General features: G+C 38.2%; 1 protein-coding gene across 1 annotated transcript in view; it reads left to right on the top strand.

Annotated features, from left to right (window-relative positions):
- Positions 1 to 16,398, top strand: part of HERC1 (HECT and RLD domain containing E3 ubiquitin protein ligase family member 1) — an 83,742-nt gene that overhangs the window by 33,772 nt on the left and 33,572 nt on the right. Inside the window, exons 25-38 of the mRNA XM_010284437.1 lie at positions 2,540 to 2,811; positions 3,152 to 3,367; positions 3,455 to 3,575; positions 4,540 to 4,777; positions 5,786 to 5,979; positions 7,908 to 8,063; positions 8,287 to 8,393; positions 8,635 to 8,745; positions 8,827 to 9,003; positions 9,917 to 10,156; positions 10,362 to 10,445; positions 11,507 to 12,027; positions 14,172 to 14,947; positions 15,669 to 15,867. Coding sequence (XP_010282739.1) covers positions 2,540 to 2,811; positions 3,152 to 3,367; positions 3,455 to 3,575; positions 4,540 to 4,777; positions 5,786 to 5,979; positions 7,908 to 8,063; positions 8,287 to 8,393; positions 8,635 to 8,745; positions 8,827 to 9,003; positions 9,917 to 10,156; positions 10,362 to 10,445; positions 11,507 to 12,027; positions 14,172 to 14,947; positions 15,669 to 15,867 — 3,412 coding nt within the window. The remainder of the gene's footprint in view (positions 1 to 2,539; positions 2,812 to 3,151; positions 3,368 to 3,454; positions 3,576 to 4,539; positions 4,778 to 5,785; positions 5,980 to 7,907; positions 8,064 to 8,286; positions 8,394 to 8,634; positions 8,746 to 8,826; positions 9,004 to 9,916; positions 10,157 to 10,361; positions 10,446 to 11,506; positions 12,028 to 14,171; positions 14,948 to 15,668; positions 15,868 to 16,398) is intronic.

The raw sequence follows: 16,398 nt of genomic DNA, 5'->3' as shown, positions 1-16,398 counted from the left end.
CTGACCCTTAAAACTAAATTTTCTTCTGATGTTCTGTTAATGCTTGAAAGGTCTCCTGAAGCTTACGATTTAAGACATTGGAATTGCTTTTTGTTTCTTTACAAATCCATTGGTTCTGTGCTGTGCTTCATAGTGGCATAGAGTAGCGTAGGAGAGGTAGAGGATAGGAAGCTAATGTCACTTCGGGATGCTATCAGCTCTCCTGCTATTGAAAGACTGCAGGGCTTGAGGAGGCTTTTGAAGTAGTTGTTGCTATGTGGGCAACGTTTTGTGGACTTGGTAATGATTTAGCTATGCTTCGTGTAGGAAATCTGAGGCTTCATTTATCCTCTCCCTTGGGCTCTGTTCACCATGCATATACTAGGTGCATATGCACCATTTTATTCTACTCTGTCCTATTATGTATATCCTATCTTACGTTTCTCACCTGCCACTTCAGCATATAACATAGTGTTTAATAGAGAGGTTTAAAACAAGTATTATAAGAATTAATATTAAAATTAGGGTGAGATGGTATTTGTCTTTATTTCTGTTTTAAATATTGTCACCAGGTATAAATTGTGAAATTGAGTCACAGAATTTCTTTAATTTCTCTCATAGTGAAGATAACAAAATAGATTGTTCTCTGTAAACCAGGTAATATCGCCATGTTACATAAACCAGCAGAAGTTAGGACATCAGATTACACTTTGAAAAGTAGCGTTTCAACTTAATCTGTGCATTACCCAAAATAAATTTGTGTGTCTATATTTTTGTCAAATACCACATATGAGTTAGGTACTGTGATGGTTCTTTTTGAAACCATTGCAATCTGTTTAGTAGCAAGTGTTAGGAATACCATGCAAATGCACATGAACACTATTTACAGAAAAGGAAATGGGATGTGAACAGGTTTTCATAATTCATAGCCCTGACAATTAAATTTTTGGACTCTTAAGTGGGGACTAACTACCTAATTTACAAAGGAAAAGCAAAATTTCACAGTATTTTGAATTTGTAAATTGTGTGAATGTGCAGATTGTGACCTGCAGGAGCCGACTCGTTGACAGAATAATAGCGTTTTGCTTTTACATTAGGAAAAGAATGGTGTAGAGTGGTTGCTGGGAGAGTTGTCCTAACTGGAAAAATTAATGTGTCTGTCTTTCCTTGTTCCTATGAGCAGCTGCTTACAGAGCTGCTGCAGGTAGGCAGTGTTTAAAGGCAGTCCTGAAACTAGTATCCAGCTGTTACCATTGGAACTCAGCCTCATTGTTGAAAGCAAGCTTTCAACAGATGAAATTCTGTGAATTTGTGCGACTTTATTGTACAAATGGATATGTTTAATAATGTTTGAGGAGATATCCTGCAGACAGATTATAAAAAATGAAGTGTTAATGTAGATTTGTACAGGTACTGTGAATGGGTTGTGATTCTCCAAATGGTGATCTGTAGTTCATTGTGCACAAGAGACATTAATACTTAAAAACTCTCTGTAGATTATTTAAGATAATTCACACTAAAATTTCGAAGTGAATTTAAACATCCATTAGGTTTCCACAAAGGTCCCCAGGCATTACCTGTCTATACAGATGGAAAGTTCTTTTGAGCAGGGTCTGCCCTCTTGTAATACCTTGCATAGCTCCAAGTGAGCTAACAGCATTGACAAAAATAATAAAATACCAGCTTCTGTGTTGATATGTATCAGTAACTGATGCGTATCAGTTAACTGCTGATGAAGGTATGACTTCAGTGACATTGCACTCATTTATGCCAGGATAGACTTCTAGCAAAACTCTCCTGGAAATGAGATCAAATATATGGTAATAAATAAGTGCCAGTGCTGCAGATTTATGACTGATGCTCATTTGAAGAAGTAGGTTTATTAGTGATGGTGACGTTTCAGATAGGGTGAGGACATGCCAATGTAATAGGAGATAATTGAAAATAGCCTTGTGAAATTACCAGGTGACAGATACATGCTGTAGGTAGTATTTAATATGTATCTCTCTCTTTATCTTGAATCCTAACAAAGTAAATATTCTCTGTTAGTCCGAAATAAAAATTTTCTGTTCCCTTCTGCAATCATGAATTCTGTAAATGTTTAATCCAAAATAACCTTGTGCTTTTGCAAAACTATAATGATAAAACAAAAAAACACTCTCTGTTTTATGGTTAGACCTTAACATAAGTATCCAAAGTGCACAATTTCTGTTGTGGCAGATCTTTTCTTTACTATTTTGTCATCTAGCTGCAAAGCATTTGTATTCAGCGTTCTAGCTTTAAGCTGAGCAGTTTGAGTGGCTTCTATCTTTTTATTTTCTCACTTGGCAGCGTGTTGCAATACTGCTTAATGTAATAAAAGAAATACAGCCTTTCCGTTAGGGAAATTGCTGTAAATTTAAATCAAGTGTTTTGCTCTAAGTTGCTTAATGCATGGTATAATTAACATGAATATCCATTTTCCACCTGTATGAATAGCAGCAGTTCAGCCTTTACCTACTGTCAAAATATGCTACCTGGCGAATTGGAATTTATGAGACTTCATTATGTATATCTTTAGGAGCAATACATAGTCAAGTGGAACCTTTAAGTGACTCATGGGCTCGACTAAAACACAGCAGAGATTGGTTATATACATCCTCCTACTCATTTGTTGAGTCCGATTTTGATCTCTCAAGATCCCTTGGAGTTCATACTTTGATTGAAAATGTTGTCAGCTTCGTAAGTGGAGATGTGGGAAACTCGCCAGGATTTAAGGAACCAGAGGAAAGTATGTCCACCAGTCCACAAGCATCAATAATTGCAATGGAGCAGCAGCAGTTGAGGGCTGAGGTAAGTTTCAGTTTAACACCTTTTCTTATTCTTCATACATTATGCTCATTTTATAGGTTTGGTTTTTGTTTTTTGTTTGTTTGGGGTTTTTTTTTAAACATTGTCCCAATTAAGGACATTTTCCTCTGTTTTCTGTTAAAATATCTTAACTGGAACTGGGAACTTCATGTAAATAAACTCTAAAATGAAACAGAAAGAATTCCCTTTTTTTAAAAAAAAGTGTCAACGAGAAAACAGCTACCTCATTCGTTCTTGCTTACAGTTGATTATGATCTAATTCTAATTTCTAAGGATACTTGGCACTTACTTAACACTGTCTTCTGCCTGCTTTTATTTTTAGCTTCGTCTGGAAGCACTTCATCAGATTTTAGTGCTTCTATCAGGGATGGAGGAAAAAGGCAGTGTGCCATTAATGGGAAGTCGTCAAATACCAGGATTTCAGTCGTCTTCATTGCTTACTTCTGTTAGACTACAATTTCTTGCTGGCTGTTTTGGTTTGGGCACTGTAGGACATGCAGGTGCCAAAGGAGAGAGTGTAAGATTGCATCACTACCAGGTACGTATACTTTAATCGTTTCTGCTGTTTCAATAACTGGATGTTAAAAATGTATCAGTCCTTATAAAATTTATTTGTTTGACCCAGGATGGTATCAGAGCAGCTAAGAGAAGTATTCAGATTGAAATCCAAGTGGCTGTGCACAAAATTTACCAGCAGTTATCTGCTACGTTAGAAAGAGCTCTGCAGGCTAATAAGCATCACATAGGTAAGTGAAAACCAGATTTGCGAAATATGTCCTCTGATACACAGTAAAAACAGCTTACATGTCTAACAAAGCAGACTTTGATATTAGTGACCAGAACTCACTAAAGCATCTATCTGACTTCTTTTACTAAGAGAGAGTAGCTTTTTAACTTTTTTCTGGCTTAATTTTCTTCAAGTGTTAGCCCTCTTAGTATTTTAAGACTTTAAAGTATTGTCAACCTGTCTATTCCACATAACCACAATCTTCCTCAGTCACCCATGTCTTTGGCACTTCAAAGTGATATTTAGATTTCTCAGGGAGAAGCAGTTTTCTGAAGGGATGAAAAGTCCAATTGTCCTTCATTCGAGTGAACTTTCTTTAATTCTAAAACCAAAGAACAGGGCATCTTGCCTGTTTTTCTTTCTGGCCTTCTGTACCCAGATACTGCTGCGTGCTTCTATTCTGAAGGGGTAGCTGGAACTCTGCACCTCTGTGCCTTTGTACATGCACTGACTGAGAGCTTCAGTACAGAAGAGAGTTAGGTAATGTAGTTTGTTGGTAGGGCCCAATGGGTGTTCTTACCTGAATTGTTTTGTTGTTTCACTTACAATTAACATGGAACTGAAAGAAATTTCTTGAGAATCGGCTTGAAGTGCAAGTAGAAAATTAAGTGTTCTACCCAGTTATCCTTACCCTAGAGAGAAGGTTGTGGTTTGAGGTTTAGCCTCTGAACATGTACTTCGCAAACTAGGTCCACATGGTATTCTTCTTTGGACAGCCTTGACATGGTGGTTGCATTGACTTAAAGGGGGCTACAATACTATATCAGAAAGACTACCTCAAAGTGTCTGACAAAGAAGGATAACTCTTTACTTGATAATGTAATTCATTAGATTTTATTTTTAATATAATCTGCTGTTCTTCTGTGTTAGTATTCTTACTCTAAACATCTTATTAATTAAAAACAACTTTATTTTAATCTTAGAAGCACAACAGCGTCTCCTGTTGGTAACAGTCTTTGCTCTAAGTGTACACTATCAGCCTGTTGACGTCTCCTTGGCCATTTCCACTGGTCTACTAAATGTGCTATCACAGTTGTGTGGCACAGATACCATGTTAGGACAACCACTGCAGTTGCTGCCCAAAACTGGTATTTCTCAACTCAGCACAGCGTTGAAAGTAGCCAGTACAAGACTACTTCAGATCCTTGCTATCACCACAGGGTAAGTATGGAATGATCCCTTGCTTTCAGAAAAATTAATCGGTAAGCTTTTCAGCACCTTTTAAAAATGACTTTTCTTTTGTGTGAGCTTTTTTTAGGATAATAAATGTTGTTCAGAAGCATGTAAGTGAAGGGATGGGGAAAGAGCAGTCACATTATTCATAAGAAAGGTGCACATAAGACTGATAAATATTTTTAAATTTTGAGTGAGGAGTTTGGATGAGAATAGTTAGAACTTTATGGTCTCTTAACTCTATTCCAGTATTCCCCATTTTTCTTGTTTGGCTTTGTATCTAGATCTGTTCAGTTGATATGATGAGGCTTTCTGCTGTGTAAAAGCCATTTGTGTAAAAACGATACTGATAATGTGGTAGTTCTTCAGAGCAGTACGTTGTGCTGCTTTTCAGAATACAAAGTAATTTTCTGAGGAATACCGGCTTCTGCTAGACCAGGGAGCAGCATCCAAAATCCCAGCAACACTTAAAATATTTAGTTTAACTCAGTAAAGAAAAAAGCAGTGGAGAAAGTATTTCTATTTGGAGCAAGAGTATTATTTCATAGTCAGTACATGCATCTTCATTTTATGTTCATACAACACATTGCATTTACCTGCCAAATCCCTTATGTTAAAAAAAAAAAAAAAACCCCGCACCAAAAAACCCAACCAAACCCATAAAAAGAACACCCCATCTTTGGAAGATGCAGTGGGATTATGTTTAACTGACTAAGTTGTTCTTTTTCCCCTAGGAAGTACTGGAAATGTAGCCTTTGATTCCAAAGATTGGACATTTTTAAAGTGTCTTAAAAATAGGGTTCAAATAAGAATATTCTGCCAAGCAAATGGTGAAGGATGAGGAAAAGTAACCTGCAGCAATAGAATGAATTAGAGTTAGTGCCGTGTTAGGCCCAGTTGTCACTTGCACGGAGTTTATGGTTGTGTCTGTATGTTACTGTTCCTTGGATCAGGTCTCAAATACTCTTATTTTTACTGTTTTGTCTGTGTGTATAGAACCTATGCTGACAAACTGAGCCCAAAGGTGGTCCAGTCTTTGCTGGATTTATTATGCAGTCAGCTGAAGAACTTGTTATCACAAGCTGGTGTGATGCTTATGGCTTCCTTTGGAGAAGGGGAAGGTGAGGAAGATGAAGTAGAATCAAAAAAGGCAGATTCAAATGGGGATAATGAGAAGAGAGACTTCAGAGGTAATTATTTTGCGTAATTTCTGCTACAATTTTGAAATACCAGAAAACATAATTAAAGAAACCGCTGAATGCTGAGGCCCTCACACACTCCACTGTATTTTGATTATTCTTGAGTCATTCTTAACTCTGTAAATCACATTAAATAAACTGATCAAATAATTTTGTGCTCAGTTCAGATTTATATAGACTTGATATGTAAATGAATTTAAAGGTGGGAGCAGGTTTAGAATGAGAATTACTCCATCTGGTTTGGAATTTAGGAGGAGAATACTGTTCTCCTCGAAAAATGAGTTACTGCTAGTAGTGTTTTTCATAAATGCGGTCATAGGAATTTAATTATCTAGATTCCAAACGGCAAATAAATTCAGGAAATTGTTGCATTGGCTTTGTATTATGCAGTCTGAGTGGAAAAGAAGAGGTTGACCCTACCCTGTCACATAAAAAAATCTGCAACAAAATATTTTCTGAAATATTAAGAACTTCACATGATTTGCAGTCCCTTAATGAGCTTTTTTAATCTCTGTGGAAGTAGTGTGTTTGAAGGAATTTTTTGTTGTAGCTTGGTTTTAGGTGTACATATGGTCGTGGTTGTGCTTATAACTGTCTTGCTTATAAATAATGCAATGGGTGATGAATTCATAGGTATATCCTAATTTCTAGTTAATTAATTAAGGTCTTTCCAGAGACATTTTCTTGTTAAAACTGCCTTGGAATACGAATCAGAGGTGCGAGGAGATGCAGTGTTTTGCGTCTAAAATCCCCGTAAAACAAAACATACTTAGAAACCAATGATTACATTTTATATTTCAGGGACATTTATAAATAATCATGTGTATCAGATTTATTTGGCAAAGTTGTGGTAGTGGGAGGGGGCTGCAGGGGTGGCGGCTGTGAGAAGAAAACAGGAGCTTGCCCCATGTCGGAACCAGTTTCAGCCAGCTCCAAAACAGACCTGCCGCTGCCCGAAGCTGAGCCAGTCAGTGGCGCTGGTGGTGCCTCTGTGATAACAGATGTAGGAAAGGGTAAAAATCACCACACAGCAGCAGTGTGAGAGAGCAGTGGGAAAAATGTGAGAGAAACAACTTTGCAGTCACCAAGGTCAGTGGAGGAGGGGGACGAGGAGGTGCTCCAGGTGCTGGAGCAGGGATTCCCCTGCAGCCAGTGGAGAAGACCATGGTGAAGCAGGTTGTCCATCTGCAGCCCATGGAGCACCCCTGCTGGAGCGGGTGGATATGCCTTGAAGGAGGCTGCAGCCCATGGAGAGCCCGTGTAGGAGTACAATTCTGGCAGGGACTGTGACTAGTGAGGGACCCACACTAGAGCAGTCTGTTCCTGAAGGACTGTATCCCATGGAAAAGGATCCCCAGTGGAGCAGTTCTTGAAGAACTTGCCATGGGAAGGACCCATTATGGAGCAGTATTAGTAGAGACAAAGTGTTATGAAGTGACCACAACTCCCTGACGTTTGCGATCCCCCTACACTGCTCAAGGGTGGAGAGGTAGAAGAGTCAGGAGCGAAGTCGAGCCTGGGAAGAAGCAATGGTTGGGGGGAAGGTGTTTTAATGTTGTCCTTGTTTCTCACTATCCTTCTCACTTCCTAGTCTATTTTTCATTGGCAATAAATGAAATTAAGTCTTCCCCAAGTCGTGTCTGTTTTGCCCGTGATAGTAATTGTTGAGTGATGTCACTCCTCTTACCTTGACACACAAGTTTTTAATCTTATTTTCTGCCCCTGTCTTGCTGAGGAGCAGAAGTGAGAGAGCAACTTAGTGGGGACCTGTCAGCCAGCCAAGGCTAACAGCTAGCCATTGCATAATAACTGATCATTATATTTTTACTTACAGAACACTTTGTTGCTTGTAAGAAAGACTGCTAATAAGGCTCTAATAATAAAGTTGTAAATGAAAACCTTTAATTTTAACTTCCTAGCTGCCCTCCGAAAGCAACATGCAGCAGAATTGCACTTGGGAGACTTTCTTGTTTTCCTACGTAGAGTTGTGTCTTCAAAAGCAATTCAGTCAAAAATGGCATCTCCAAAGTGGACCGAAGTACTTCTTAACATTGCTTCTCAGAAATGTTGCTCAGGTATGGTCTTTTCAAAATGTGCTCAATGGTTTCTTGCATTTCTGTAGTGCAGTTCCTAAAAATAGGTCCCGTTAGAACATGGGTTACATAGTGAACAACTAAAACTAACTTCAGTAGATGTACACAAGTTAGATTTTGTAAGAATTGTGCACAGCTGGCACCATAGGTGTGTGCCTGATACAGAAGTTACTTTCAGATTATTAACATACTCTTCCATCTTTAGGAGTTCCCCTGGTTGGCAATTTGAGGACTAGACTTCTTGCACTTCATGTACTAGAAGCTGTATTACCTGCTTGTGAATCTGGTGTTGAAGATGATCAAATGGCTCAGGTCTTTATATGTTGTTACAAGCTTTTACACCTGTTTCTTCAAAAAGTCTCACTAAACTTTGAAATGTTTCATGGGTTTGTTCGGAATCAAAATCAAGTGAGGGTCGATGTAGACACTTGCTTATCTAAGAGCATTAAATATTTTTACATTAATACCTACAAAGCAAAGTAAAATAATATAATATTACTTGTTGTCCTCATCTTGGATTTAAAATGATATGAATTATATTCTAATACACCAGGTTGTTGAACGATTATTCTCACTTCTGTCTGACTGCATGTGGGAGGCTCCAGTAGCTCAGGCTAAACATGCAATTCAAATAAAGGAGAAAGAACAAGAAGTGAAGCTACAGGTAACGATGCTCACTCTTTCTTTCTTGACTGAATGCAACTGAGTCACATTTACCACAGATGTTTTGTCCTATTTCTGATAGAAGCAAGGAGAGTCTGAGGATGAAGATGAGAATCTTCCCATACAGGAAGTGTCCTTTGACCCTGAGAAAGCTCAATGCTGCATAGTGGAGAATGGGCAGATTCTAACACATGGAAGTGGAGGTAAAGGATATGGTTTGGCATCCACTGGAGTTACGTCTGGGTGTTACCAGTGGAAGGTAGGTTGCATAAAAATGTACTTATTACCTTCTCTTACTTTGTTTTGGAATTACACTATGATTTATAAACAACAGCTACCTTATGTTTTTTCCATTACGACGACATTCTTGAGTAAATGACATTTTGGCAGTGTTAGATCTATGGTTGGGCTTGATGATCTTAAGGGTCTTTTCCAACCTAAATGATTCTATGATTTTCTATCCAAAGTGAAGAGTTTGTGACTACTTTTGAGCACTGCCATTTGGGTATTGGAGACTGTGAATATGTGTCGTGTATTTGTAGAGGTGCTGATACTTGTCCCTAAGATCCATAGTCAGCAGAAACACATTGTGTTGCAAAAATTACCCACTGAAACGTGTAGATTTTGAAGTTTTCTTTAGAAAAGCACTTCACAGAACATTTTGTTTTCTTGCAAGAAGACACATCAGCCTGTCTGACTGACTAGAGCAGCTTTTAATACATCATCATGACTGATTTTATTTTTTTTTTAAGATTAGAGATACATACACAGTTGTAGTCCTTGTCAGTACCATCTTTGATCGTAACACTTTTACTTTTCTTTTTGCTTGCATCTGTGTAAATTTCTCACTGTGAACATGAGGAGTAAAGCTTATTTATTTCTGTGATACTATTTTTAGCACTTGCAACTTCTGCGTGGGTACATTTTGAATCTGGAAAACAAACACTACTTTGTGCATTTACATACACTTAATTACTAGTAGGTTGGTTTAGATGATTTGTCAATGACTGACCTTATACACCAATATGTCATTTTACAGGTAAAGCATGATTTTAGCTTATTAATTTTTATTTATTAAAAGCTTCTGAGTATAACAGTTAAAAGTATAAGTAAATATATGTAAGGTAAATTTTCATTGCGTTATTCCACGTTTGTTTTGTTTTGCCTGCTAGTTCTACATTGTGAAGGAGAACCGAGGCAATGAAGGCACATGTGTAGGAGTTTCTCGCTGGCCAGTACATGATTTTAACCATCGTACTACCTCAGATATGTGGCTGTATCGAGCCTATAGTGGTAATCTTTATCACAACGGAGAACAAACTTTGACTCTGTCCAGCTTTACCCAAGGAGATTTCATCACATGCGTATTAGATATGGAAGCAAGAACTATTTCCTTTGGTAAAAACGGAGAGGTATTTAACATTAATTGGTTTTTTTGGTGGTCTTTCAACAGTGATTTGGCATGGATATTTTGTATAAAGCTAAGCATGACAGTTAGGACACATGATAGTTTGAGTACTTACAAGGATTGTAATACAGGTATAACTTTGTCACTTTGCATATTTCATATGCTCTAAGTTTGGTGGTTTTTGTTTTGTTGTTTTTTTGTTTAACTAGGAGCCAAAACTAGCTTTTGAAGATGTGGATGCAGCAGAGTTATACCCTTGTGTTATGTTCTATAGCAGTAATCCAGGAGAAAAGGTAACTTAAATGTTCATCTGCGTAGATGTACTGGTTTTGGCTGGGATGAAGTCAGTATGCTGCATAACAGCTTGTATGGTGTTATGCTTCGGATTTATGACCAAAACAGTTGATGATGCACTGTGTTTTAGCTATTGCTGAACACTGTTTATACGGCTTTCTCGGTGTCTCACTCTGTCCCTCCCAGCAAGTAGGTTGAGGTTGGGCAAGAGGCTGGGGGGAGTGCAGCCAGTCAGCTCACTCGAAGTGTCTGAAGGGCTATTCCGCATGATATTAACAGCACACACAGCAATAAAACTGCAGGGAAGTTGCCAGGGGTTTCTGTTGCTTGGGGTCTGATGATCAGTAAGCTGATGGTGAGCAATCGCATTTTGCATCACTTCTGTTTCTTTGTTTTGTTTATTTTGTCTTTTTTTTTTTCTCTTTTGTTTATGAAACTTGGGTTATCTCAACCCATGAGTTTTCTCCCTTTTGCCCTTCTGATTCTCTTCCCCGTCCTGCTGGGGGGAGTGATTGAGTGGCTGTGTGGGGCTTCACTGCCTTACCTGGGTTAACCCTTACAAGAGGTTGTAAGTTTATCCTTGCCCTTCTGTTCTCCTCTGTGTCCGTGTTACGGATGTTGGGTTTTTTGGGAGGTGGGGTGGCAGCTAACAATTCTGGTTTGTGACATATGTAGCACTACATGACATGCACACTAGCCAGACTTTTCATAACTTCCTATATTGCACAATCTATTGTAAATTTAAAATGTAATTTATCGTTTAGAATTGATTTACAAATTTAGTATTCTACAGACAAAATTGCATTCCCCAGAAACCAGGGGGAATGTAGTATTAGGAATTCCAGATAGTCTTATGTGAGAAAGCATGAACTGTTGTAATTTCAGCATCCTTGAGTTTGAAGGGATGCATGTTTTGATCAGTGTTAAGGTGGATTTCCTAGAGGTCCCAAGCAAAAAAAAGAGAATGCTAGTAATTGCAGGAGACTCCTGTATTTATAAAATGAGCTGCTTCAGGTACATTGAGAAGATAACTTGTAAACTGTTCTCTTTGAACACGTAGGTGAAAATCTGTGATATGCAGATGCGTGGTACACCAAGAGATTTACTACCTGGTGACCCCATCTGTAGTCCTGTTGCTGCAGTGCTGGCAGAAGCCACTATCCAGCTGATTCGTATCCTTCATCGCACAGACCGTTGGACACACTGCATCAATAAAAAAATGATGGAAAGACTGAATAAAATCAAAACATGTCTTAAAGAAGCAGGCCAAAAGCTGAAGAAAAGTCGCTCGATTCAAAGTCGAGAGGAGAATGAGGTGAGAGAGGAGAAAGAAAATAAAGAGGAGGAGAAAAGCAAACATAGTAGGCATGGTCTGGCTGACCTTTCAGAACTGCAGCTGAAGATGCTCTGTGTGGAAGTGTGGCCTGTTCTAGCAGTAATTGGTGGAGTTGATGCTGGACTTAGAGTTGGAGGTCGATGCGTACACAAGCAAACTGGACGTCATGCCACCTTGCTTGGAGTAGTGAAGGAAGGAAGTACTTCTGCCAAGGTTCAGTGGGATGAAGCAGAGATTACTATCAGGTATGCTCATTTCCTGCACTTTTCACAATCTAGTGGTGTTTTGTGCTTGGAAGTCTTCATAAGTAACATACATTTTACATTAGAGTCACGCTGATCAATGATTTTAAGCTTAGATGTCAAAATCTGTCTTTTTAAAACAAACATGAGAGTTACATCTTTATGCTATCTAGTAATAAAATGCCTTGTATATCAAAACCACATTTGATAGTTTTGAATTGATGAGCGTTATTAGACTTCTTAGATTTGGCCTCTAGGTTTCGGCGTTGGGGTGTGGCCAACTTGCCACTTTTAATAGATGTGAAATGAGCATTGCTTGTCTCAGAATTGGTATGTATTGGCTAACTAAAGCATTACTGCTGTCTTAATTTACTACGGCTTCTTTGTTACATCTGTAAAGAACAGAGAGTTTTACTGGGGTTTCGTGCACCCTTTCATTGTAAATGGTGAACCTGGTTCTAAAGAGAGACCTGACCCAGCTTATCAGAGCTGAGAAGCGGTGTCTTTGCTACATTGTCGTTCCCTTCTCAGGGCACTGGAAGTTGCTTTTTGGGGCTTGGGAAGTGGTTAAGGTCAGGAGATGGGAGGATTTTCTCTTCCTAATCGTGGGTTGGATGATGATATTCAAATTAATGCTGCCTTGAAGTAATGTTTGTTTACTCTCTGACCTGCCTTAAGAGAGCTGAAGGAATGCCCCTATATTAGATGTTAACACTTTGGAGTTGTTCTGCAGATCATGCTGAGAATTGGGGAGGAGACTGGAAGGAGATACTCCTTTTTTCCACCTGTCTTGCAGACGTGCCTTCAAAGGGGAAGCACTTGCAAGGAAACTCTGAAACAAAGCTAGTGGCTTTTTTGGGCTGGCTGGTACTCTCGCAGGAATTGCCCATGTTTTTGTGTGGAAAAGATTTGATTCACTACATTTCTTGAACTCCTTCTGGCTGTAGTTGAACCGTAACCTTCTGGAGAAATTGAGCAGGAATTATTATGTTTTTTTGCCACCAGTTACAATTACATTCTGAAACAACTGAGGTCGGGTCACCTCCTAAAACTGTTGCAACATTATACCTATTTGCCTTTATGCAAAGGCTATTGTCGCTTTAACTAAGTATACTGGAGTGCAGTAGATTGTCAAACTTACATGAAAAAATTTACGTTTGTAACTATGCCCATGTGACAGTATAGCCTTAAAGTAAGCGTGCACTTAAAATAATTTGAAATACTATCTGAGTGAAGTGTTACAGTGCTTGAAGATACGCAAGTTCTTGGTAATGCATTGAATTAAGTTCAGAATATACCTTCTGAATTAAAACCAGACTAAAGCTTGCTTTCATTTTTAGGTAGAAGTTTACACTGTAAGATGGGAAAACATTTTGGGGTAATAAAAGGAAGATTTATATGTCCTCTATCTGCTGGATGTATGGAAAATACAAGATGTGTGGAAATATAGGCTGGTGAATTTTTGTCCTGCTTAGAGTGAAAATTATTCAAGTGTAACAGTCTTAAACATTACCAAAAATTATCACTGGGCATACATGGACAGATAGACAGACATATGTTGTGTGTGTCTGTTGGGTTTTCTGACCTGTGTTTTTAAAAAGTCACTGTCCTCTCTAGGTGTAATCTGTCCTGACATAACCAGAGATGGAATTATCATAAGTTATCAGAAGTGTGCTCCTTATGATGTGTAGTTGAACAGGAGTGTGAGGTCAATCAAAGCTTTTCCTTAATGTGAAAAAAATTTAGGCGTGTTTTCTCTCTAAGCTTTTACACCTGCTCCCAAATTCAGCTCAGATATGATGATAAAATTTGGCCTAAGGTAGTTTTACTTAGTAGAAGTCTGTTGCATATTTCTAAATAATATAGTATAAACCCTTGTCAGCACAGAATTGATAGCTTCTATGATGCTTCTGGGTTTTAACACTTGTTGTTGAAAACCTGTGCATGCTTTGTTGCCTTTACTCTGATACCATATCTCCCCGTTTCTGATCATAACCTCATTTTCCCCTGTTTACATTTAATTTTTAGAATTTGTTTATTTTATTAAATATATTTTACATCTTGCTTTGCCTACATTATTTCCTGTACTTTCCTCCTGTCTCTCCCTCACTTGCTTTTTCCTGTGTCATTCTGATCTTTTATTAAAGCTTCCCAACTTTTTGGTCGCCTAGTGATACTCCGTTGTATAATCTGGAGCCCTGCGAACCACTGCCTTTTGACGTTGCAAGATTTCGTGGGCTGACAGCTACTGTATTGCTGGACCTTACCTATCTGACTGGTATTCATGAAGATATGGGAAAGCAAAGCACCAAGAGGCATGAGAAAAAACACAGACATGAATCTGAAGATAAAGGGGAAACGGACCAGAAAACGGATGGTGATGTTGGATCAGATATACGATTAGGACAAAGTGCTGATGATAATAAAGGACATACCTCTACAAGCTCTAAATCAGAAAATGAGATTGCTTCCTTTTCTTTAGAACCATCAACACCAGGGATGGAATCCCAACACCAGCCTGCTGAAGGAAGAAAAAAGAATCATGAACACACTCCAAGAAATCATGATATAGTGCAGTCGGAAATCAGAGCAGTACAGCTATCTTACCTTTATCTTGGTGCTATGAAGTCACTTAGTGTTCTTCTTAGTTGTAGTAAATATGCTGAACTACTGTTAATACCAAAAGTCCTGGCAGAAAATGGTCACAACTCTGATTGTGCTAGTTCTCCAGTTGTTCATGAAGATGTCGAAATGCGTGCTGCCTTGCAGTTCCTGATGCGACACATGGTGAAAAGGGCAGTCATGCGTTCACCAATTAAAAGAGCTCTAGGACTGGCAGATTTGGAACGAGCACAAGCCATGATCTACAAATTAGTGGTTCATGGGCTGCTGGAGGAACAGTTTGGTGGCAGACTTAAACAAGGTACATTTTCAAAATCATGGAAGTAGAGCGCTAAATTATTTTTTTATTTCTATTAAAATTAATAGTAACAATGACAGTACAAATAACATAATCTTGTAACTTTGTAGTGGTTGTACTGCAGAGGAATTTTAATTGGACAGAGAAATTTTACAAAGATGTTCTACTGTTTTGTAGATACAATACTGACTTTTTTGCCTTTTCCCCACTTCCTTATTTTAATAAAAAGTGAATGCATATCACTCAATCAGAAATATAAGAGTTTCTAATTTGTCTTTAATACTTTTTAAAAATGAGCAGTTCTGTGTATACTTGTCAGAAGGATTTGTATGCGATGTGACTGTCAACATTTAGTATTGTTAAATGTGATTGTATATAGTTATGTTACCGGATGACGCTAAGCATGTGTATGTTCAGGGTGTAAGTAACCTGTGTTTCTGTCTGTGAAAATCTCTAAATCAGTTGTGGGTTTTTGGGGTTTTGTTTTCTGAGGGTTTTTATCTGCATCGGTATGGCAACAGTAAGAGCTGATAGACTGATTTCTTTACATAAGTCCCTGAGTTATTGGCAGAAGTATTTGTGCGGTGTGCAGAAATGCACACCGCTTTCTTTGGGGGGTAAATTTAAATAACGATAGTTATTTTTTTTACATTTTAGCCACAGCTACTAGTTTGCTCTGCGCAGTTATATTAATGTTCCTGTAACGCCCTTTTTTCTGTTGCAGAAGTAGATCAACAAGTAGAAGAAGGTGATCAGTCTCAGCAAGCCCAAACACCAGTTACAACCAGCCCTTCTGCTTCTAGCACAACATCTTTCATGAGCAGCTCTCTGGAGGATACTACCACTGCTACTACTCCAGTAACTGATACTGAAACAGTTCCAGCTTCAGAATCGCCTGGTGTTATGCCTCTCAGTCTTCTTAGGTAAAATATCTTTACTTTAAGCACGTATGATTTTGTCTTTAGCTGTCTAAACCTTTGAAAATGTTAATATTTGTATTTGCTGTCAAGAACAGCCTCTGCAGAGGACAGAGTTTAATTCATTACTTTGCCTTGCAGGACATGTGTTACTAGAAATAAAAAGCTGTTAAGATTTTAATATATACTGTGTGTACATATATGTAACGTATGAATTCTTCAAGACTGGAGAGAATACCTTCCTTATGTTGTCCTTCAGTTCTCATGTTTATGTGGTATAGTTTAAATTACAAACCTTCTGAAATTTAACTATTTGTTAAACATTTTAACATCAACAACTATTAAAATTTAAATCAACAACTATTTGTTAAACATTTTAACAAATAGTTGTTGATTCTCAAACTAGAGTAGATCTTAGTTTGTAGGTAACATCCTGAAATGGAAGTGAGATAAAGCTAGTTAATCTGCAGAGGCTGTTCGTGACGGAGAAGGATATCTGCTTTATATTGAATAGAGTTGTGTTCTAAGTTTATTAAT

The sequence above is a fragment of the Phaethon lepturus genome, unplaced genomic scaffold, assembly GCF_000687285.1.
Source record: "Phaethon lepturus isolate BGI_N335 unplaced genomic scaffold, ASM68728v1 scaffold5003, whole genome shotgun sequence".
In the NCBI taxonomy this organism is placed as follows: Eukaryota; Metazoa; Chordata; class Aves; order Phaethontiformes; family Phaethontidae; genus Phaethon; species Phaethon lepturus.
Note: the sequence above shows the minus strand (reverse complement) of the source record. Positions and strands in the feature narration are given on the sequence as shown.